Source organism: Oncorhynchus keta, chromosome 28, assembly GCF_023373465.1.
Source record: "Oncorhynchus keta strain PuntledgeMale-10-30-2019 chromosome 28, Oket_V2, whole genome shotgun sequence".
NCBI classification, from domain to species: Eukaryota; Metazoa; Chordata; class Actinopteri; order Salmoniformes; family Salmonidae; genus Oncorhynchus; species Oncorhynchus keta.
The window spans coordinates 47,570,428-47,594,741 of record NC_068448.1 but is presented as its reverse complement, the minus strand read 5'-3'; the positions used below and the strand labels follow the sequence as shown (position 1 = coordinate 47,594,741).

The following is a 24,314-nucleotide window of genomic DNA, read 5'->3' as shown; positions in this document are numbered from 1 at the left end:
AATACAGCATCCCATCTGGTTTGTGTTAGTGGGACTATCATTTGTTTTTCAATAGGACAATAACCCAAAACACACCTCCAGGCTGTGTAAGGGCTATTTGACCAAGAAGGAGAGTGGTGGAGTGCTGCTTCAGATGGCCTGGCCTCCACAATCATCCGAACTCAACCCAATTGAGATGGTTTAGGATGAGTTGGTCTGCAATGCCAAGGCAGCAGCTACTCTTACTGGGTTCCAGCAGTTTATACAATTTTAAAAACATTACAATACATTCACAGGTTTCACAACACACTGTGTGCCTATGTGCATATGTGTGTATGTTGGACTGCAGAGTGAAGGAAAAGCAGCCAACAAGTGCTCAGCATGTGAGACTGTTGAAAAGCATTCCATGTGACTACCTCATGAAGCTGGTTGAGAGAATGCCAATAGTGTGCAAAGCTTTCATCAAGGCAAAGAGTGGCTACTTTGAAGAATCTCAAATATAAAATATATTTTGATTTGTTTAACACTTTTTTGGTTACTACATGATTCCATATCTGTTGTTTCATAGTTTTGAGGTATTCACTATTATTCTACTATGTAGAAAATAGTCAAATAAAAAATAAACCCTTGAATGAATAGGTGTGTCCAAACCTTTGACTGGTACTCTATATACTTCACACCCCTGAGTCAATACATGTTAAACCCCTACAACTCATCCAGAACGCCGCAGCCCGTCTGGTGTTCAACCTTCCCAAGTTCTCTCACGTCACCCCGCTCCTCCGCTCTCTCCACTGGCTTCCAGTTGAAGCTCGCATCCGCTACAAGACCATGGTGCTTGCCTACGGAGCTGTGAGGGGAACGGCACCTCAGTACCTCCAGGCTCTGATCAGGCCCTACACCCAAACAAGGGCACTGCGTTCATCCACCTCTGGCCTGCTCGTCTCCCTACCACTGAGGAAGTACAGTTCCCGCTCAGCCCAGTCAAAACTGTTCGCTGCTCTGGCTCCCCAATGGTGGAACACACCCCTCACGACGCCAGGACAGCGGAGTCATTCACCACCTTCCGGAGACACCTGAAACCCCACCTCTTTAAGGAATACCTAGGATAGGATAAAGTAATCCTTCTCACCCCCCTTAAAAGATTTAGATGCACTATTGTAAAGTGGCTGTTCCACTGGATGTCATAAGGTGAATGCACCAATTTGTAAGTCGCTCTGGATAAGAGCGTCTGCTAAATGACTTAAATGTAAATGTAAATGTTAGAATCACCTTTTGGCAGTGATTACAGCTGGATTGTACCATTTCTGTGCATTACTCTTCAAGCTTTGTCAAGTTTGCTGTTTATCAATGCTAGACAGTCATTTTCAAGTCTTGCCATAGATGTTCAATCCGATTTAAGACAAAACTATAACTAAGCCACTCAGGATCATTCAATTACATCTTGGTAAGCAACTCCAGAGTATATTTGGCCTTTTGTTTTGGGTTATTGTCCTGCTGAAAGGTGAATTTGTCTTCCAGTGTCTGTTTGATAGCAGACAGCACCAGGTTTTCCTTTAGGATTCAGCCTGTGCTTAGCTCTATTTCATTTATTTTTATCCTAAGAAAAACTCCCTAGTCCTTGTCGATGACAAGCATACTTATAACATGATGCAGCCACCACCATGCTTGAACATATGAGAGTGGTACTCAGTGATGTGTTGGATTTGTCCCAAACATAATGCTTTGTAGTCAGGACAGACATGAAGTTTATTTATTTGCCACATTTTTTGCAGTTTTACTTTAGTACTTTATTTTTATATTTTGGAATATTTGTATTGTGTACAGGCTTCCTTCTTTTCACTCTGTCATTTAGGTTAGTATTGTGGAGAAACTACAATGTTGTTGATCCATCCTCAGTTTTCTCCTATCACTCTAACTGTTTTAAAATCACCACTGGCCTCATGGTGAAATCCCTGAGCGGTTTCCTTCCTCTCCGGCATCTGAATTAGGAAAGACACCTGTATCTTTGTAGTGACTGGTGTATTGATTCACCATCCGAAGTGTAATTAATAACTTCAAAGGGATAATCAACATTATTTTATTTTTTCATCTACCAATAGGTGATCTTTTTTGCGAGGTATTGGAAAACTTCTATGGTCTCTGGGGTTGAATCTGTGTTTGAAATTCACTGCTCGATTGAAGGACCTTACAGATAATTGTATGTGTGGGGTACAGAGATGAGGTAGTCATTAAATCCTATTATTGCACAAAGTGTGAGTCCATGCAACTTATTATTTGACTTCTTAAGCACATTTTTACTCCTGAACTTATTTAGGCTTGCCATAACAAAAGGGGTTGAATACTTATTGACTCAAAACATTTCAGCTTTTCATTTTTTATTCATTTGTAATTACATTTCGAAAAACATATTTCCAACTTTGACATTATGGGGTATTGTGTCTAGGCCAGTGACCCAACATCTCAATTGAATACATTTTAAATTTAGGCTGAAACACAACAAAATGTGGAAAAAGTCAAGGCGTGTGAATGCTTTATGAAGGCACTATGCTATGCTAGGGTTAAATGACATCCATTAATATAGAACAAGAGCTGGAACAGTATGGGGTTAGATATCTGCCAAAAAATCTCCCCAAAGTGATTTACGATTCTAATGTTACATTCGTTTAACATTTTGGCAGATTTCTCACTCCATATTCTCCAGTCCTGTACAAGATCCGATTCAGCAGCAGGTCAAACCAGGGTCATCATTTCAGCTTTTTACATTTTTTATTTAACTCGGCAAGTCCGTTAAGAACAAATTCGTATTTACAATGACGGCCTAGCCCGGGCAAACCCTCCCCTAACCCGGACGGCGCTGGGCAAATTGTTCGCCACCCTATGGGACTCCCTATCATGAATGGTTGTGATATAGCCTGGGATCGAACTAGGGTATGGCAAAGTGACGGGGAGAGGGTGATTCCAAGCAATTTTCATACATTTTTAAGCTTACTTAATGTATTTCTACACAATTTAAAAAGTACGAAATGCTATTTGGAGAACAGCAAAAATGAAATTTACCTCAAACTCGTCATACAGCAATTAGCTGCGATGCCCTAGCTTAGATGTGGGATTAAAAACTAATTTCATTCCAAGTCAAACGACAGTTACCTAGCATCTTAGCCATCTACAGCAATCTTCTACCTCTACACTGTTTTAAAATGAATGTTGTGCTGTTCACCATCCCATTCCGATGGATGTTTGGTCCTAAAGCCACCCCGCTAATACTGCTAAACTGCATTTGTCTTGTAAATCGGGATTGGAATGATTTTAGTAGCCTATTTTAACTTGTTAGTATTGAGCTAGGGTATGGGGACTGCCATACCCAATTGACGCCCTTAGGTCAAACTACTTGAAAACCACATTGTACACATAAAATCAAAACCCAGGCAAACTCAAGCCAGGTATGTAAAAGTACCTCTGGTCAACCACTCAGCATCAATTACACAGACCCACCTATAAGCAGGTTGATATCCAATCACACAAAAACCACACACACACACACACACACACACACACACACACACACACACACACACACACACACACACACACACACACACACACACACACACACACACACACACACACACACACACTCACAAAGCGCCTGTCTCGCAATTTTGCAATTGTACCAAATGAAATAAAGATGTATGTGCATGAACAACTTTGTGCAAAGAATGTTGAGCAAACTCCAGTCAGGGAAAGAATGTTGAGCAAACTCCAGTCAGGGAAAGAATGTTGAGCAAACTCCAGTCAGGGAAAGAATGGCACGGCAATCAATGTTAAAAAAAAAAAAAACGTTTAAAAAAATGAAACAAACTTTATGTAAAAAAAAGAGATACCAACAAAAGCCTGCGACTCCTGGGTGGGATGAGGGGCAGTAGCAGGAGCATATCACACTATTGAACCACGCTATGAAGTAAAAAGCTACGATAAAGAAGCCTTATTATGGTAGTGGAAAGCAAGACAAAATCCCCTCACTGATTAGGAATAATAAAACCCCAGTTAAAAAAGCAACAGAAAGAAACCCAACATGGAACAGTAAATTAGCAAAACCTCAAAGGATATATAAAGGCCTATATAGCCTCACCAACATTTAAAGTCAAGATCTCTGTTCACATACTCTGTATTCTTTCTGAAAAATATACTGTATAATTCTTCCTACTTTACTCCCCCCCTCACATCACACACCACCAGTGTAGGGCAGTCACACTGTACAACCCACTCAATGACACCGTTACGTTCACTCTGTCCCCAAGAAGTCAGTCACGTTCACCACCGTGTGTGTGAAGTGTTCGAAGACTTTGGGCTTGGACTGAAGAACGGACTTGAGATCAGTTTAATGTTTCCCCACAGCACAGTCCCTCTGGCAGTGACCCTCCCTCAGCAGCTCTCAGGTCAGCTCTCTGTTGAACAAGCCAGGTTTGAAGGTTCACCGTGGTAGTCCACCAAACACAAGGCCTTACTCTCAGACCACCAGAAAAAAAGCATGGGGATTTCAAAGTGACACCACCACGATTTTCTCATCTCATTTCACAATATTGACAGTGAACGTTGAATCGACAAAACAAGAGACCAGCGTCAATCAGTCGCATTGGGGGGGGGGGAGCGGTGCATGCCCCTTAGCACTGCTCAGACTCAATAAAGCCCTCCTTCTCCTGGCCCACGGGCTCCACCTCCGCGTAGGCCGGGTGACCCGACCCTCGACGGAACTTCATGGCCGGCCACCTGCTGGGACGTCTCTGGAGAAGGGGAGAGGGATTAGAGGTCATTGAGGTGACAGACTAGGGTCAAAGGCCAAAGGTCTGCAATGCCACTGACCTGTGCCCAGGGTTAGGTCACTGAGCTGAGCTCTCTCTGTAGCTATCACGTTCTTCTTGTTTCCCCTAAACACTGATCCTGGGTTAGTTTAGCATTTCCCCCACTAATGGTTAAGGTTAGGATTAGGGGAGGAGGAAGCTGATCCTAGATCTGTACCTAGGGAAAACTTCCCCCCGGAGCTACATATGGATGTATAGCGGTAGAAATAAGCGAGCACATTGTATTACAGACAGCGAAATATAATATATGACATTTCCAGAGTTTAATAACCTCTTAGGTATGCGTGATTGAAACAGATGTATTGGGAGTGAATGTTATGACATTAATTGACACGCTCTCACCGTTTGATATATGCCATGTACTAAACCACTCAGTGAGTGATGAGAGCTCCGAGGGAGAAGCATTTGAATTCTTTCAGAGAAAATTGTTCCTTGATGAGGGATTGGCTCGTTGTGCGATAATGACCTTGAAGATTACGCATTTGTCATTTATTTTTCTCAATGTTTAAACATCAATCAGTCTCATTACGACCTCCAAACGGTACAAATGAAACCAAAACCAATTCATTGCCAAAGCTTTCGTAGGCATTTATCATCAAAGAACCATGTGGAGCCTTGTTTCACTGCCTGCGCCCTGTGAAAGTAATCATGCATATTTATGAGTTGGAGAAACAGGGATAAAGTGTAATGAACGCTGACCAGATTATGACTTCTTTTTTTGGGGGGGAGGGTCTGACAGAGCTTTGGTCCCAAATGGCATCCTATTCCCTATATAGTGCCCTAATTTTGACCAGAGCCCTGTCGACAAAGTAGTGCACTAAATAGGGAATAGGGTGTAATTAAGGATGCATGCAGAGAAACACAGTGGGAGTAGTTTGTTATTCCACTCTGACATACGGGCGTCTAGTGGTTGGCAGACATATTGCCTGACCTTGGAAGGAAGTATCTGCTGGGGTAGGTTAGGAAAGCACACATCATAATCAAACCAGAGAGAGAGAGAGAGAGAGAGAGAGAGAGAGAGAGAGACACACGCTCTTCTTTCATATTTTGCATGCTTTATGGACAGACATATGAGACACCATTAGAGACTGGCGAAGAGGAGATTCAGGGAGAAGGGAGCACACGGGGATTGAACAGCACACCGTTCGAATGTTGAGATAGCCACATAGTGGTACAGACTCACCTCGATGAAGAAGAGGCTTGCGGCTGATGTAGGGTGGTGGTAGATGTAGACAGTGACCAGGACTGCGGCTGCCATGATGAGCAAGACCACGAGAATGCCCAGGATCAGGCCAGTGTGCAGTGGGTGTGTGTCCTTCCTCTCCGCAGCACTCTCCTTTGGCATCGCTAGAGTAACACAGGAAAACTCACTTTAGAATCTCTCTCTTGAGCACAGGCCTTCCCTGCATTTCTACTATTGAACAGTAGGGGACACTCGTCATTCATGGGTGCTGCTGGTCTCTGTTTCTTCTGTTGTCACTAGGGCTTCTGTCTTAATAAACACGCCTGGCGCTTGTGATCAAGAAATGAAGTTGACCAAATGTCATGATGCACGGCCTTGTTCAGCCTCAGTCTAATCATACTTACTCTGATGGCAATTACCGTTCAACCATTTAACCATGCAAGAAACAAAAAGGGACAGGTTCAAGTTCAACCCCCCCAGAAAAGTTAATTGTGTTTTCCTATTGTCCCAAAAACAAAGCAAACCTTCAATATTATCCTTTAATCCTTACCGTCAACTAACATGAGATTCTCTTTCTTTCTGAAAACAATGGAACATTCCGGATCCGGCTCAGCCGTTAGCCGACACTGCGGTTGAATGCCTGCGTGCGTGTGCACGTGCGTGCGTGCGAGTGTCTGGAAGGAGATTAGCATTGTTGTGGCATAACCTGTTTAGCTATTCATGAGCAACGTGCTACAGCTGAGGCACAAGAGATAATCCCAAACCAAGGTTAGCTCATAGTGTTGTTGGATAGGAGGAGAGATGCATCTATGGAAGTTATCAGGCACTCTTCAGTAATGACAGTCCAGTTTGATAAGATGGATGTACGGAGAGGAGACTCCATAATGATTGGCTGTCCTCCAGAGAGCCTTAAGGAATGTGCACTGTCATCTTGAAGGCCAAGCCTAATTGGCTACCAGTAAATTCATGTGTTCTGAATCACTAAAGCCTTGTTCACATTGGCAGTTTGTATCTCAAATCACATTTTTTTGCATATCTGATTCGAATCTGTTCTTTCCCTGCAGACTGAACTGACAAAAAGCACATGGAATCGGATATTTCAAGCCACATTTCAAACCACCTTATTGGGTGGTTTGAAGTCGGACACAAATCTGATTCCTGGCCATGGGACTTGTTTCTGAATGGTCAAATCTAGTTTATTTTATCCTCAAGTGGTTTTTAGACTGTTATTTGGCATATCTTGTTTCTTGCTAGCTACTCTGTTGACAGTTTGACAAGAACATGTGGTAGCTAAGTAGCTACAACAAATTAGTGAATGACTGTGCTTGACATCTAAACTGCCAACTAGCTAGCTAGGTCACTGCTGTGGCTAGCCAAAAATGACTCGTTTTTAAAAAATCTTATCCTTTGAGGCTATAAAGGTGTTCTTACTCTGTTTTTTAACATTCAAAGTAACTAGAAAACATCCCATGGCAGGCATTGCTGTCACTGTAACTTGCCACATAACGTCTGAGTGATAGGAAGCACACGCACCACCAATCAGCCTAGACCCCTGCGCACACACCTGTCGTTACTATGTCAGCAAATGACTGCTGTCGTATCACACACAAATCTGATTTGGTCACTTGTAACTTGTTGTTTGGACAGTCAGTATTCCAAAACGTATTTGAAAAATAAGACTGATTTTAGCGTTAAGGCCTGCAGAGTGAGCGGTTAGCACATTTGGTTGCTTGGAAGTTGTGAGAATGTACAGCATTTTGGTTTCACATTGGTTGAGGGAATGAAGGCATAAGTTTCGTGACCGGTAAAACTAAACGTTTTTTAAACGTGCTGATAACAGAAGTGAACGCTTCTTATTTGGGGCGGCAGGGTAGCCTAGTGGTTAGAGCGTTGGACTAGTAACCGAAAGGTTGCAAGTTCGAATCCCTGAGCTGACAAGATACAAATCTGTTGTTCCTAGGCCGTCATTGAATATAAGAATTTGTTCTTAACTGACTTGCCTAGTAAAATAAAGGTAAAATAAATACACTTGGTTGCAGGGAGGTTCTGAAAACAATTTACTCTGGTCCTTAAGTTTTCCTGGGAGGTTTTATTCATGTTCCCGAGAATGGAAATGATAGATTATTTGGAAGTTTTCAAATAACTTTCTTAAAACTTTCACAACTCTAAGCACAGAAGGGACACATTGGAAATTTCCTCAGACATTAATCATGCAAACACATGTCTTGTTTATTGAGACACGGCATCAATGACTTATGATCAATCAATTCAAACCTCTAGATCTTCGGTTCTCTATCCATGGAATTAGTCCACTGTGCCACCAGGATGGAGCGAGCATGTCATGTTTTTTTATGTATACAAAGCTGTTCATTTTAGTCTATTCAAACAGACCCCATTTTCAAAAGAAACAAACATTCATTAAGAACAGCTGTGGCCAATTTTCTCAGTGCGGTCAACACACCTGAACACACTTAACAAGCTAGAGGAAAGTGAGAGTTTTGTTGACGCTGAGAACGGACTGTATATGCTTTTATTAAATAACCTTCTTAGAACATTATCTGAATGTTTCCTTTTCTTGTGTTTTTTATAGAAAGTTTTCTTCGTGTTCCGAGAACATCATTTTGAGCTTAATGATGTTAATGTGTACAATTACGTTTTTTGGAACATTCCCGGAATATTGCCAAGAACTGATATACAGTGCCTATAAAAAGTTTACACAGCCTTGAACCTTTTTTGCGCATTTTGTTGTGTCAGTGCCTCAGAGTTTCATCCATTTAAAGGATTTTCCACTTATCTACACACCATACTCCGCTTATAATTCATTGTTTTGTGAAAAATTATATTAAGAATACAAAAATGAAATATCATAATTGGATAAATCTCCAACCCCCTGAATTAATACTTGGTGGAAGCACCTTTGGCAGCAATTACAGCAATGAGTCTGTTATGATAGGTCTCTACCAACTCTGCACACCTAGATTTGGCAATATTTGACCATTCTTCTTTACACAACTGTTCCAAGCCCTACCCAGGGAGAGAGCAAATGTTCTATGCCAGGTGAAATCGCGCATCATTTGCTCATTTTTATGGATCCACAATGAATCACTAGAAAACAGCTTTAAACAAACGCAAATGCAGCTGCTTTGCTGTTATTTTGACTGCACTGTTTGACGTGACTGTGTTAGCCAAAGTTGGCTAGCTAGCAAGCAAGGGATGAGAATGTTGCCAGCCACCACGGCAACGGAACATTTAGAACGAACGACTGGGTCGCGCTCATAGATTTGGAACAAAAACACTTAACGAATGTGTTGTGTCTCTGGCCATCGAACCGATAGAATGAACGACTGACAAGCCAGTTTATAGGTAGCAATCCCTAGATTTGTGTTGAGACTATGTCTCGTGGAAGGATGAAATCATATGAATAAATTAATGCAAATTCAGTTTTTATTTGAATATGTTGGTAACCCATTGTATAAAAGTGGTAATGCCCTCGAAGCTGGTGTTTGGAGGATATAGTGACATGGTTTGACTTAAACTCGGGCCTAAGAACACACATGCCAATATATCCTGCACTAAGTACTACTACAACTACTACTCTACAACAACTACTACTACTACCACTAACCTGATAATAAGATAGCATTGGCAAGCAGTTCACTCAGTCACAGCATCACATGGCAATGGAACAAGTACATTGGAACACCCTGTTCTATATTCTTATGTCTGATTCCCGTGTGTGTGAGAGAGAAAGAGTCGCAGTGGCTGTCCCATCGATCATAGCAGGAGTGAGCAAATGAAATGATGGCTACAGCTTTGATCTCTCATCTCCCACAGATTTATGGCAACATTCCTTCCTGGATCTTTTTATTGATTGAGTTTGTATATTTTTACAGTATTTTTCTTATTTTCTTTTCAGTTCTCTTTCTTGGTTTAATTAGTGACTAGCCACTCATGAGTGCCCCAGCCAGCTTCCTTCTCTCATGGCTCTCTGCATTATTGATCTGCATAATTGCACAGGAAAACAGGGAGGTCCAGAGTGCTAATCACACCTGTTTGCTAAAGCGTGGCCAATCATTGATTATTAGCATACACTGTAAAAAAAAAAATGAAAATCACCCACAAATGTAGTTGTTTCAACTAATTATTATTAAGTAACTGGTTACACAGCCTTTTTTTTTTAGTTTACTCATCTTTTCGGTCAAACTGTTACCCGAATTTAACATTTTTAGTTGGCCCAAACTTAGCATGAGAAAGTGTGTGTGTGTAACCAGTTCCACTGCCTTTTTTCTTTCTTTTTTAAGGTAAGATGCCAAAATAATCCTTTCTAGTTGACAAGTCATGTTTTGCCTACGTTGAGTTGTGTTGGAGCAATGTCTGGGCCAACAAAAAAGTTCAGGTAACACACGGAAAGTTGAGTAAACAAAAGAAGATCTGTAACCTGTAATCACATTCAACCATGCAATGACCATAAAGTGCCAGGTTTAGGGCTGAGAGCAAAAGGAAAACTAAGTGCTACAGGTATCAAGATAACGTAATTGCAAAAGAGTATCTCTTAGTCATACAGACCAACAACAAAAAATCTATCTTATTTGCATTCTGAATTATCTGATAGTACATCGTCCACAGTGTTGCTGTATTTGTCTTTTTTATGTAGTCAAAGCAACTGGTAGTGCCAGCAAATAACATAATTTCCATTGAGGGATATGTGTAATGGGTGCGTGCTAGTGGCAGGGAAGTCAGACGCAGGAGAGTGAACTTGGTAGAAAAGGAACAGTTTAATAAATGCTAAAGAAACTCCAAAAACCAATATATACAAAAATAACATAAAAGGGTACAAAACCCGTCGCACACCAGAACATGACTTGCACAAAACATACAACAAACAATCACCGACAAAGACATGAGGGGAAACAGAGGGATAAATACACAACATGTAATTGATGGGATTGAAACCAGGTGTGATGGAAGACAAGACAAAACCAATGGAAAATGATAAATGGATCAGTGACGGCTAGAAGGTCGGTGACGTCGACTGCCGATCACCGCCCGGACAAGGAGAGGGACCAACTTCGGCGGAAGTCGTGACAATATGGAGTGGGATTAAGTCTTGGAAAAAGTTATATTTTGAAATAGAGCTAATCTCTTCAATTTTGAGAGTTATTTGACAATCCTCAGAATATGTTCTTTCTGATACTACACGGAACACAAATGTAAAAGTTAATATATTAGGAAATCAGTCAATTGAAATAAATGTATTAGGCCCTAATCTATGGATTTCACATGACTGGGAATAAAGATATGCATATATTCGTCACAGATACCTTTAAAAAAAAGTAGGGGCGTGGATCAGAAAACCAGTCAGTATCTGGTGTGACATCAAACCGCTTGCCCACATTGCGCCTTTGACGGGATTCATCTGTGAAGAGCACACTTCTCCAGTGTGCCAGTGGCCATCGAAGGTGAGCATTTGCCCACTGAAGTCAGATACGACACCGAACTGCAGTCAGGTCAAGATCCTGGTGAGGAGCTTCTCTGAGACGGTTTCTGGCAGTTTATGTAGAAATTCTTCAGTTGTGCAAAACCACAGTTTCATCAGGTGTCAGGGTGGCTGGTCTCAGACGATCCCGCTGGTGAAGAAGTAGGATATGGAGGTTCTAGGCTTGCGTGGACACACATGGTCTGTGGTTGTGAGGCCGGTTCTCGAAAACGACTGAGGCGGCTTATGGTAGAGAAATTTACATCAAATTATCTGGCAACAGAGCTGCAGTCAGCATTCCAATTGCACGCTCCCTCAAAACTTGAGACATCTGTGGCATTGTGTTGTGTGACAAAACTACACATTTTGGAGTGGCCTTTTATTGTCCCCAGCACAAGGTGGACCTGTGTAATGATCATACTGTTTAATCAGCTTCTTGATATGTCACACCTGTCACGCCTGCTCCCGCTTCCATGCTGCATCACATCCGACCGTGATTAGGAGTCCCATAGAGCGGTGCACAATTGGCCCAGCGGCGTCCCGGTTTGACCCGGGTAGGCCGTCATTGTAAATAAGAATTAGTTCTTAACTGACTTGCCTAGTTAAATAAAAGGTTAAATAGAATTTAAAAAATTCCCCTCTGCGCCAGGCTGCCCTTCATTACTCACACCTGTCACCATCATTATGTGCATCTGCGCTCATTGAACTCACTTGGACTCCTTCACGTTTTGATTGCCTTCCCTATATCTGTCTGTTTCCTCTGTTTCGTCCCCGTGTTAGCAGTAATGTCGTTTTGTTTTCCCCTGTCCAGACGCTGTCCGTATTCTGTTTCTGTCTGTGTTTCATTAAATGTTCACTCCCTGTGCTTGCTTCTCGTCTCCACCGTCTGTCCTCACCGAATGCTGATGCCCATATTCAAAGCTTCAAAGCGGTTTTAGTTTTTTGTTTTGTTGGGGACGTCGGGTCCAGGTGCCGCTGCCGTAGGAACCAGGGGGTGCCTCAGCTGGCTCGTCGGGCTTCCATGCCTTTGCTGGCTCGAGAGTTTTCCTTGCCTCGGTTGGCTCGGCAGGCTCCCATCCCACGTCATGCCTCAGGTTCCGCTGCCGTAGGAACAAGGGGGTGCCTCAGCTAGCTCCTCAGGCTCCCACGCCTCAGCCGGCTCATCGGGCTCCCGCGCCTCCGCCGGCTCATTCGGCTTCCGCGCCTTGGCCAGCCCATTAGGCTCACCCAGGTGCTAGAGGGGGGTACTGTCACGCCTGCTCCCACTTCTCTTCTTCTTCTCTGGTGCTCGAGGGCTTCAAGCTGCCCTTCATTACGCACACCTCTCACCATCATTATGTGCATCTGCGCTCATTGGACTCACTTGGACTCCTTCACGTTTTGATTGTCCGTGTTTCATTAAATGTCCACTCCCTGTACTTGCTTCTCGACACCAGCGTCTGTCCTCACAACACCTGTCAGGTGGATGGATTATTTTGGCAAAGGAGAAATGCTCACTAACAGGGATGTAAACAAATGAATGTACAAAATTTGAGAGGAATAAGATTGTTTCTGGGATTTCTGGGATCTTTTATTTCAGCTCATGAAACAAACACTTTCGATGTTGTGTTTATATATATTTTTTTGTTCAGTATAAATGGAAATCAAAACGTCTTACCTGGTATGTGACCTGTATGTGATCTGTATTTTTACATGTCCTCTTAAAACTTCTTAGAACACAAATTCTGCTTGTGATATCAAAATTCTAACAACTAACATGTGAAATAGACTTCCTTAGGAAAAGTCAAGGAGGGAGGGGGTGCATGACTAAAAATGAAGAGATATTTCAATGTTAAATTCATGATGGGTCAAAATGACTCACTTCGCCTTTCTACACTCTTAGAAAAAAAGGTGCTATCTAAAACCTGAAAGGGTTATTCAGCTATCTCCGTAGGAGAACCCTTTGAAGAACCCTTTTTGGTTCCAGGTAGAACCCTTTTGAGATGCATGTAGAACCCTTTACACAGAAGATTCTACTTGGATCTCAACAGGGTTCTACCTGGAACCAAAAAGGGTTCGACCCGGAACCAAAAAGGGTTCGACCCGGAACCAAAAAGGGTTCTCCTTTGGGGACAGCCGAAGAACCCCTTTGGATGTGGTGTTAAATGGGTCAATTGTGATTGTACAGGGATTTATGGTGCTGTTCACACCACTGCCCCGACCATCCAAACCCACTATTTATTTAGGACTATGCTAGCCTTATAGAACACCAAAACAAAAGCAGGTAGCCTACTGTACATTAACAGAAACTGTACTCAATGTATATGTGTAATGTATATGTTCCTAGGATTAGGACTTTTATCGTGTGTGGATGGATAAGTGTGTGTGCGTGTGAGTGTGCGTGTATGCATGAGAGAGAGCTTGAGACTCAGTGTTTGTGTGAGCCCTTTGTCTCAGAGCATAACGATTTCACCCCCACCACAGCACTACTCAAAATCTCTCCTTACAAAATTTCTTAGCCACTGTGTTAGAATGAATCGGGCAAATCCTTCATCAGTCCCTCATTGACTCATTTCGCATTCATCCTCTTCTCATTAGCAGGAGGTGTATGACCCATTTGGCTCAAGCAAAAATCCTCTTTCAACTACGTCATAAACCCTAAACTGTCTAGAAATTTTAACTGACACCCAATAAATACCACCAGCAGTGAAACTAGAGCTGGAAAGCCCCTTTCTTTTCTCACTTTTTTCCCTGGAAGGCAATTTGTCTGTGTTTGGGAGAAAAGTACAGAGTCCAACTGCCAAGCCTCACACAGTTGGAGGCAGCTGCTCCACAGTAGCAGCTAGGCTAGGCTGTTGGTCTGAAGTGTTTGCAGGGGTCTCCAGCCCAGTGCTCAGAGTGAGAAGGGAAGAGAAATCAACAGCCCAGCGTGGCTAACCAACAACCCCATAACAACCTCACAGACCAGTCTACTGCTGTGGAAACCACATTGTATCCCAAATGGCACCCTATATAGTGCACTACGCTTGACCAGGGCCCATAGGGGCATTTCACAGGGCTCTGGTCAAAAGTAGTGCACTATATAGGGAGCAGGGTGCTCTTTGGGACACAGACCCAGGATTCATCTGACTGACAGGTTAATCTGGTCTCATCTGTAGGAGGGGTGGAGGGAGATTTCCTTGGGTGTGGGTAAGCGAGAGGCACATCTAAGCCATTTGGCTGCAGAGACAGGGGTGTGAATGAATCCACATTATTCACATTGGGTCACACAGCTGAAAGCTGGCAAAAACAATAGCCTGAAAACATAGTCACAGTGTCTCGATCATGAAAGTGGATGACTATGCCTTCTTATGGCTGGAGGCAGTATTGAGAAGCTTGGATGAATAAGGTGTCCAGGTTAAACTGCCCGCTACTCAGGGCCAGTTGCTAATATATGCATATTATTAGTAGATTTGGATAGAAAAACCTCTGAAGTTTCTAAAACAGTTTGAATGATGTCTGTGAGTATAACAGAACTCATATGGCAGGCAAAAACCTGAGAGGAAGTGGGAAATCTGAGGTTTGTAGTTTTTCAAGTCATTGCCTATCAAATATACAGTGTCTATGGGGTCATATTGCACTTCCTAAGGCTTCCACTAGATGTCAACAGTCAACAACAGAACCTTGTTTGATGCTTCTACTGTGAAGGAGGGGGGAATGGGACCTGAATGAGTCAGAGGTCTGCCAGAGTGGCATGAGCTGATCACGCGTGTTCACGTGAGAGTTAGCTTGCGTTCCATTGCATTTCTACAGACAAAGGAATTCTCCGGTTGGAACATTATTGAAGATTTATGATAAAAACATCCTAAAGATCGATTCTATACTTCGTTTGACATTTTTCTCGCTAGACTGTAATATGACTTTTCGTCTGAACTTTCACCTGGACTTGCCCGTGTGAAAAATATTTATTTGGACATATTATAATATTTGGACATAAATTATGTACTTTATTGAACAAATCAAACATTTATTGTGGAACTGGGATTCCTGGGAGGGCATTCTGATGAAGATCATCAAAGGTAAGTGAATATTTATAATGCTATTTCTGACTTTGTTGACTCGACAACATGGCGGATATCTGTATGGCTTGTTTTGTTGTCTGAGCACTGTACTCAGATTATTGCATGGTGTGCTTTTTCGGTAAAGCTTTTTTGAAATCGGACACAGCGGTTGCATTAAGGAGAAGTTTATCTTCTTATGTCTTGAATCCCGCTAACGGGATCGATATGACAACAGCCAGTGAAAGTGCAGGGCGCCAAATTCAAAACAACAGAAATCTCATAATTAAAATTCCTCAAACATAGAAGTATTTTACACCATTTTTAGGATAATCTTGTTGTTAATCCCATTTCAAAAAGGCTTTACGACGAAAGCACACCAAACGATTATGTTAGGTCAGTACCTAGTCACAGAAAAACACAGTCATTTTTCCAGCCAAAGAGAGGAGTCACAAAAAGCAGAAATAGAGATAAAATTAATCACTAACCTTTGATGAACTTCATCAGATGACACTCATAGGACTTCATGTTACACAATACATGTATGTTTTGTTCGATAAAGTTCATATTTATATTATATTATTATATTTCTCAGTTTACATTGGCGCATTACGTTCAGTAATGTTTTGCTTCCAAAACATCCGGTGATTTTGCAGAGAACCACATCAATTTACAGAAATACTCATAATAAACATTGATGAAAGATACAACTGTTATGCATGGAACATTAGATATTGTGAACACTGCAGGCATGGCTTTGAAAGGTATGGGCCGTGTTCCAAGTGACACCTTATTTGTTCTATTTATAGCCCCATAGGGCTCTGGTCAAAAGTAGTGCACTATATAGGAGTGCTATTTGCAAAGCAGACATTGAAATTAAGGTTACATTGGTTTCTGCAGTATAACGAAGCAAAGTCACATCAGGACACAGCTACATGAATGGGACTGGGACTGCGGAGGTCATGGCTGGAGTTCGAACCATCTCCCTATGATCAACCAATCAGCATTCTCCTCATAAACGCTCTCGGCACATAAACCTGCTGTACTTACCGAGCCTTCAGACAGCGAAACACAGAGCCTGGGCAGGGGAGATGAACTGAATGGCCGCGTGGACCCAGACCACGCTGCGCTTTTAGCGCCACGTTACTGACAGCACAAGTGTCACGGGGCCACAGCCATCCTCTCATCCTGGCTAACGTGCCTAGTGAAGCTCGTCGACACATAGTCTCCCAAATGGCAACGGATTCACTGTATAGCCCTGCTTTTGGCCCAGGGAGAATAGTGACCGATACAGTGCACGGGTTGCCTTATGGAGACGCAACCCAAAAGGGAGAGATGACTTTGTCTCATCGCGCTCGGAGGATAAGGGGTGCCCTGTCGTCCTCGCGTAGCCTCTGCAGTGAGACAGTAGGGTGTGTCCCGGTTGTCCCTCATCTTACCACTCGGGCCAAGGCTAATCGCATTAGCGTTTTCCTGCCGTGCTCCGTGTTTCCCAAGGTGAAAGGACACGCACACCGCTGGATCTGATAGAAATCCCACTGGAATGTGAACGTGTGTCCAAGCCCAAAGCAGAGTGGAGCGGATAAGATGCACCAGATATCAAATTCTAAATCCACAGCTCACGTTGCTTGACGCACTGTATGTCTGCTGTGTAGTATTTTCAAATGCTATTGAACAGCCGGTGAGAGTGGATGACAGTGGGAAAAGCTAGAGGCTGTGTAGACCGGTTGCCAACTTATGCTGTTCGGCGTAGACGCGTGTTGGAGTCTGCGGCATTAGCGCTACACCAGCCAAGCCATGGCCACCATTACTTTAGACATCCTCTCCCTATAGTCACATGGCTGGTTTGTGGTTGTAATCAGTCACGTGCAGTGTGCACCTAAAGACATGGTGTGGTTTGGGCTGCAGCAACCTTCAGCTCTGTGGTTTCAGTGTGATCACACTGGCTCATTCCCTCCATCCCTTTTGGCTTTCACCTTAGGCCCAAATCCCTTCCCAGCACGCTTCCCACACAGTGACTAGGTCCCGAATGGCACCATATTCCCTGCATAGTGCACTACATTTGACCAGAGCCTATGAGCCCTGGTCAAAAGTAGTGCACGCCACAGAGCAAAGGGTGCGATTTGGGACGCATCCCGTGAAACAGGTCCGGTTTCTCCCAAATGAAAATGGGCACGCAGAGATTTTGTCTTGTCTGACATCTGGGAAGAGGCTGTGCCACGAGCCAGCGAGTGAGATAGGCAATGTTTGGGTAAGGACGATAAGAGACACAGATTTCCAATTTCTCTCTGGGAGGAAATTAAATATTTGTGTGGTTTACTCACGAAGTGATGGAGTTGAGACTAATTTTGGAATTCAAATGTCAGTCTAACACTCTTGCTCTCTCTCTCTCTCTCTCTCACACACACACAGAGTGGGTGTAACTAATCAGCAGAAAATGTTATTTAAACAGTTCATTTTGTTAAATAGATACCCTGCTGTGTTGAGGTGTGTGCGTAGCAGAGTCGACCATATAACCGGTAGTACCTACATCCTGTTGAAATGGAAATGTGTGTGAGATTGTTGACCACACCCACCATACTGGAATCCCCCTCAAATTCCTGATGACATTGAGTTCATTTGTCAAGGGTCCGCACTCCAAATTGTGTTTTTTCACAGTGCTATTTATTTAATTTGGAGGCAACCCACAAAGGCCGCATCCAAAATGGCACCCTGTTCCCTATGTAGTGGACTACTATGGGCCCTGGTCAAAAGTAGTGCACTATGAAGGGAATGGGTTGCCATTTGGGGGACACACGTAGACACCATGATTGATCAGTCCAATCCCCAAACTTGGTACAGTTAGCCATTTCAAATCAGCCTCTGGATGAGGTGCTTCAACACGGCTTCAATGAGCCGCTCCTTCCCTTGGCCTGTCCTCCCCAGAAAGCAGAGCAATCTGTCAGCGGTAAATACACAGACAGCAGCCTTGGATGTAAACAGAGCCGCAGATATAAACACAACATGCATCTACACAGAAAAACACAACCACTGAATAGTCAAAGGAACAGGGAAAGGGGGAAAACAGAGGCTTACCTCCATTGTCTTTAAGATGCAGAGCAATCTTGGTGTCATCTAGAGAGAGAGAGAGAGAGAGAGCGAGAGAGAGAGAGAGACCATTATGACCTCTGTTTTGTCTGTGGTTTGTGAATATCCCCACAGCCAGAGAATTACGTACAGAATCCCTATGTCTATTATATGAATTATAGGATCTCTTTGCCCACAGCTCAGAGCTGCCTGACAACAACAACTACTATTAACCTCAATACTGGTAAAGAATGTGAATCAGATATTCAGAAATAATCATTAGCGGTCATTACACAGGTTTATAGACAAATGTAACTTTTATTTTCCAGTTTATATTTCATTACTAGATCATCTTCATTTGAAAAGTGAATTTACTCAATGTCTGTTTGGAGGGGATATAATGCTCTCCCATGCATAATGCAAGAGCAAGAAGCAGTCTGGGTTTAAGCAACTATGAAACATTTAAATTCACTGTGAGAGGTGTGATATGAATTTACACACCCCATAGGATTCACATTATGCAAATGTACCACATACTGTACATGAGCCGGGATAATGCTATGGGTGCCATTGCACCATCTCAAAACGGGTCTCAACTAAGTAAATGTATTTCAATTTCCAAGATCAAAGATAGTTTAATGCATGCAACCATTTCCTAGAATAATTTCCTAGTCTAAGAAATGCCACGGTCTATGAGATAAGGTTTATGACAGCGAGGTAGGAAATCAAACTCGATAACCAATCCTGTGCCAGTGTCATGAATTTGAACAATTATCATAGGATGACATTAAACTGTGACAGTGAAGATTCCTCAAAGCCGCATCACACAGTATCTGAACTCATACAGGATACAGTATTAAAGAATGAACAGTGGGAGGGAACAAGAGAGCTGCCCACACCCCACCATTGCCTCCCAGTATCCAGCCTGACTTGACCTTGGACCTTACAGCTGAGGAGACTGGGGCGGATCAGAAAACTGATCCTCCGTGCTTGTCAAGAAGTGTGAGGCTCTTTCTGTGAGTCAGCTTCACTGCACATACCACAGACAGACAGACCTCCTGGATTTTTCATGCTAACACACGCGCACACACACGCACACACACACACACACACACACACACACACACACACACACACACACACACACACACACACACACACACACACACACACACACACACACACACACACACACACACACACTCTCTCTCTCTCTCTCACACACACACAAACACTCTCTGTTCACAGCTCACACCCCTGCTCCTCAGCGTGTCTGACCTCCAGTATCGTTGGGGTTTGTTTTCGTCTCTCAGCTGGACCTCTCTCACACTCCTCTCCACCTCTCTCCAGCATTCAAGGCATCTATGCTCATATCAGTCTTTAAAAGGGGGAAACTGGGATTGGTACATCCATTTGGGGATGTTTATATGAATGATAAATAGCAATTGATTTTTGAAGAATATCATTTAGAGATGCCTCATGAGCTTTGTTGTTTTTCATATCCCAGATTGCCTCTAACATTGTCTGAGAGAAGTTATATCTACCAAGGAGAGCATAAGAGGGTAAAGGTCAAGGACTGAAACAATAAACATAAGACAGAGATTAGGAGAATGAAACGAAACCCTGCCCTCAGATCCATGAAATGAAAACCTGCCCTCGCAGTGGAAAGCCATACAGAATCCTAGGACAAAATCCTAAAATGATTACTTTAGAACAGTGAAAAGTATAGCTGGATGTCATTGGAGTTTGTGTAGAGTGGGGTACTGAGAGCCAAAACGTTGGGCATCTGCTTTAGAGATCATCACCGACTGGAGCCGGATCTAGAACCCAGAACTCACAGGCAGAAACCCTACTGTAACTCACCACTCCAACCACATTTAAACACCACTCTGCAATAACAAAACATGCAGTCTGTCTACAGGTTTAGCCTTCATTGTTTCATCAATTCCACAAGTCTGGGAAACCAAAGAGCACCTTACCATATCAACTATTTTTCATGTCAGAGAGCACACTGAATTCTTCTGCTTTTACCACTCTAAATTAAACTACTACCCTCTTAGAAAAAAGGGTTATTTGGCTGTCCCCATAGGAGAACCCTTTTTGGCTCCAGGCAGAACCCTTTTTGAGTTCCATGTAGAATCCTCTGTAGAAAGGGTTCAACATGGAGCCCAAAAGGGTTCTACCTGCAACCAAAAACGGTTCTTCAAAGGGTTCTCCCATGGGGACAGTCAACAAATCCTTCAAGGTTCTAGATAGCACCTTTTTTTTGTAAGAGTGTATGTATGTATGTATGTATGTATGTATGTATGTATGTATGTATGTATGTATGTATGTATGTATGTATGTATGTATGTATGTATGTATGTATGTATGTATGTATGTATGTATGTATGTATGTATGTATGTATGTATGTATGTATAGGGTGCCATATGTACAATATGTCATTTGGGACCTACATCCCTCAATCTAACCTTCCTCATTGTGGTTGCATATTCCTACAATGGTGCATTCCTATAATACATCATCAGTCACCCGCACCCGTAGACAATGCAAAGCTGTTACATATCATAATGAATGCGACATAATTAGCTGTCTACACCTCTTTCTCTCTGGCGTTAGCAAGAGTGGATACTTGAGATGATAAGTTGTCCATTAGCACAGTGTAGGCTTTGTGTATCTCCCAGGCATCCCAACCCATAACACATTAGTCAATGATCAACTTCAGGATGTACCAGTTACCGGACAGAAAATACACCCTGCATAGGCTTTTAGTCATGATTAAAGTGCATAATGTGATTGTGCAGAGAGTGACAGGGGCATTAAGTTGAACATAATACTTTTCATGAGGAAGATGAATGGTACAGTTGAAGTGAATTACAGACATCTAACATTCGAGTCAATACCGTGTGTGGGTAATATGTGAAGCTGATGAAGATGAATTAGCTATTTGTTTCAATACATACGTGGCTTGACGTTTTAATTTCCCTTGACATCAGGGCTATGAAGTGTAAATGGCTGTAATCAATTCAGAATGTGCCTCAAATAGCACCCTATTCCCGATGGGCCTTGGTCAATGGTAGTGCACAACATAGGGAACAGGGTGCCATTTGGGATGCATTTTCAGCTCTAATTAGCTCAAGTTTCTCTGGGGGAGTTTTTTTAACCTTTATTTAACTAGGAAAGTCAGTTAAGAACAAATTCTTATTTACAATGACGGCCTACACCGGCCAAACCTGGATGACGCTGGGACAATTGTGAGCCGCCCTATGGGACTCCCAATCACAGCCGGTTGTGATACAGCCTGGAATCGAACCAAGGTGTCTGTAGTGACGCTTTTAGTACTGAGATACAGTGCCTTAGAACGCAGCGCAACAAGAAAGAATGATCATGATTATTTTTCTGTGTGGATGCATGTCTTTAAGATTTTAGAGATGTTTTCCTAATTCAATCTGCAATGTTTCGTTGGGTAAAACACAGCTTGCATGCCTTGCACCATTTGTTACCATCTAGTGTGCATTTGGAGCTCAAGGAAAACAATCCGGATAGTTCTATTACTGAAGAAACAGTGAAAGAGGCGGAGAAGTTATACAGAGCATTCGGGAAGGATTCAGACCCCTTGACTTTTTCCACATATGAGTATCATACCCATTGTTCCTCAACTGTAGTGTAAGTAATTCTGCTTTGAATGTTGATAAACCTCCCTTTTGAGAAAATGGCCCTTGAATGTTTTGGTACCTACTGGAGAGCTCTTCTTTGTCTACACCCATTCAGCATTGTTCACACCCTCTTAAGCTTTAGTCCCACCCAGCTCTTTAAGGATTCACATGTGAGGCCATGTACTAAACAACCAAAGATTCCAAGATTAAAGGCTGGTTTATACTACGGGTGTGTTCGTAAATTCAATCTGGAGTGCCATAATGTGCGCAGAGTGCACTCTGGGTGTTTGTAAAATCAGAGCGTTGTCAGATTGTCCGTTCGTAAATGTTGAGCATTTCGCTCTAGGGGGGTGTTCTGAGCGCACACTGGACGCTCTGGGCGAGGAGTCAGGTTGATCTGACCTAACAACAGCAGTCAAGAACCCAAGCTAACTGGCTAATGTTGGCTAGCTTGCTAGCTACTTCCAAACTCGCTCGAACCATTTTACTCGCAGTCAAGCACCCAAGCTAACTGGCTAACGTTGGCTAGCTACTTCCATACTCAAATCTGAGAATACCTCACTCTGACCATTTACTCTCCCTAACAGAGCAGGTTAGGCTGTTTTTTTGTTATCCAGAGCATTGGTGACTGCAACTGTGCTATTGGCAACAATTTAATTACGCTTTTTTGCCAACGTTTTCTGACAAAGGCCATACTAAACGGGAGCTGAGCGTTTGTAAATTTCATCAGTTATTCTGCGCTCTGGCACACAGACAAGTAATCGGAGCACTCGTCTGAAAAAAGGTTCCTTTCTTTTTCTGTGGCTTAACCAACTAGGCTCGTAATGACAAAGCAAAAACCGGTTTTTAGAAATGTTTGAACATTTATCAAAATGGAAATATTACATTTACATAAGAAATCAGATCCTTTACTCAGTACTTTGTTTAAGCACCTTTGGCAGCGATTACAGCCTTGCGTCATATTGGGCATGACGCTTCAAGCTTGGCTCAGGCTGGGCTACTCAAGGATATTCAGAGACTTGTCCCGAAGCCACTCCTGCATTGTCTTGGCTGTGTGCTTAGGGTCATTGTCCTGTTGGAAGGTGAACCTTCGCCCCAGTCTGAGGTCCTTAGCGCTCTGGAGCAGGTTTTCATCAAGGATCTCTCTGTCCTTTGCTCCGTTCATCTTTCCCACGATCCTGACTAGTCTCCCAGTCCTTACCTCTGAAAAACATCCCCACAGTATGACGCTGCATCCACCATGCTCTACCGTACAAATAGTGCCAGGTTTCTTCCAGATGTGACGCTTGGCATTCAGGTCAAGAGTTCAATCTTGGTTTCATCAGACCAGAGAATCTTGTTTCTCGTGGTCCTTCTGTGGCTCAGTTGGTAGAGCATGGCGCTTGTAACGCCAGGGTAGTGGGTTCAATTCCCGGGACCACCCATACGTAGAATGTATGCACACATGACTGTAAGTCGCTTTGGATAAAAGCGTCAGCTAAATGGCATATATTATTATTATTATTATTATTATTAGGTGCCTTTTGTCAAATTCCAAGCGGGCTGTCATGTGCCTTTTACTGAGGAGTGGCTGAGAAAATGTACTGGGTACTTTGTTTTACTTAACGTCCCAACAGCACATCCATCAAATCTTCTTAGCCTACCCTTCTGTTCGAAGGTAGTCTCAGGATTAAGACTCACTGTAGAAAAACATTTGCATCGGAAAACAAGCTTTACTCATTGGACAATTTCAGATATTGTGACTCCATTTATGTTAGTTTTATACAACGGCTGGTTTGGAATTCCCATTGTCAGAGTCTATCCTGCCCAGAATTACACTAGACAACATACACATGGCCAGCACATTCATAAGAAGTGCCATTGTTACCTAGCAACGCAGTACCACCATCACCATATCCCACCGCTGCCACTTTGTCCCATAGTAGTGAACAGGTCAGGATGAGACAGACAGGCAGCTTTTCTTAGCCACTCGAATTCATGAATCAGCCTAATTTTTTATGAATATACACTATATATACAAAGATATGTGGACACCCTTTCAAATGAGTGGATTCGGCTAGTTCAGCCACACCCGTTGC

At 42.9% G+C, this 24,314-nt stretch overlaps 1 protein-coding gene across 2 annotated transcripts in view; it reads right to left on the bottom strand.

The window, feature by feature from the left end:
* Positions 1-3,486: 3,486 nt before the first annotated feature.
* Positions 3,487-24,314, bottom strand: part of LOC118361510 (plexin domain-containing protein 2-like) — a 161,336-nt gene continuing 140,508 nt past the window's right edge. Inside the window, exons 12-14 of one of the 2 annotated variants that reach the window (XM_035741509.2) lie at positions 18,589-18,627; positions 6,022-6,185; positions 3,487-4,760 (exon numbers count right to left, since the gene is read on the bottom strand). In XM_035741509.2, the coding sequence (XP_035597402.1) occupies positions 4,641-4,760; positions 6,022-6,185; positions 18,589-18,627 (323 nt within the window). In that variant the 3' untranslated portion in view covers positions 3,487-4,640. Of the gene's footprint in view, positions 4,761-6,021; positions 6,186-15,405; positions 18,452-18,588; positions 18,628-24,314 lie in introns of those variants that run through there. The other variant, XM_035741510.2, reaches the window with a different exon arrangement.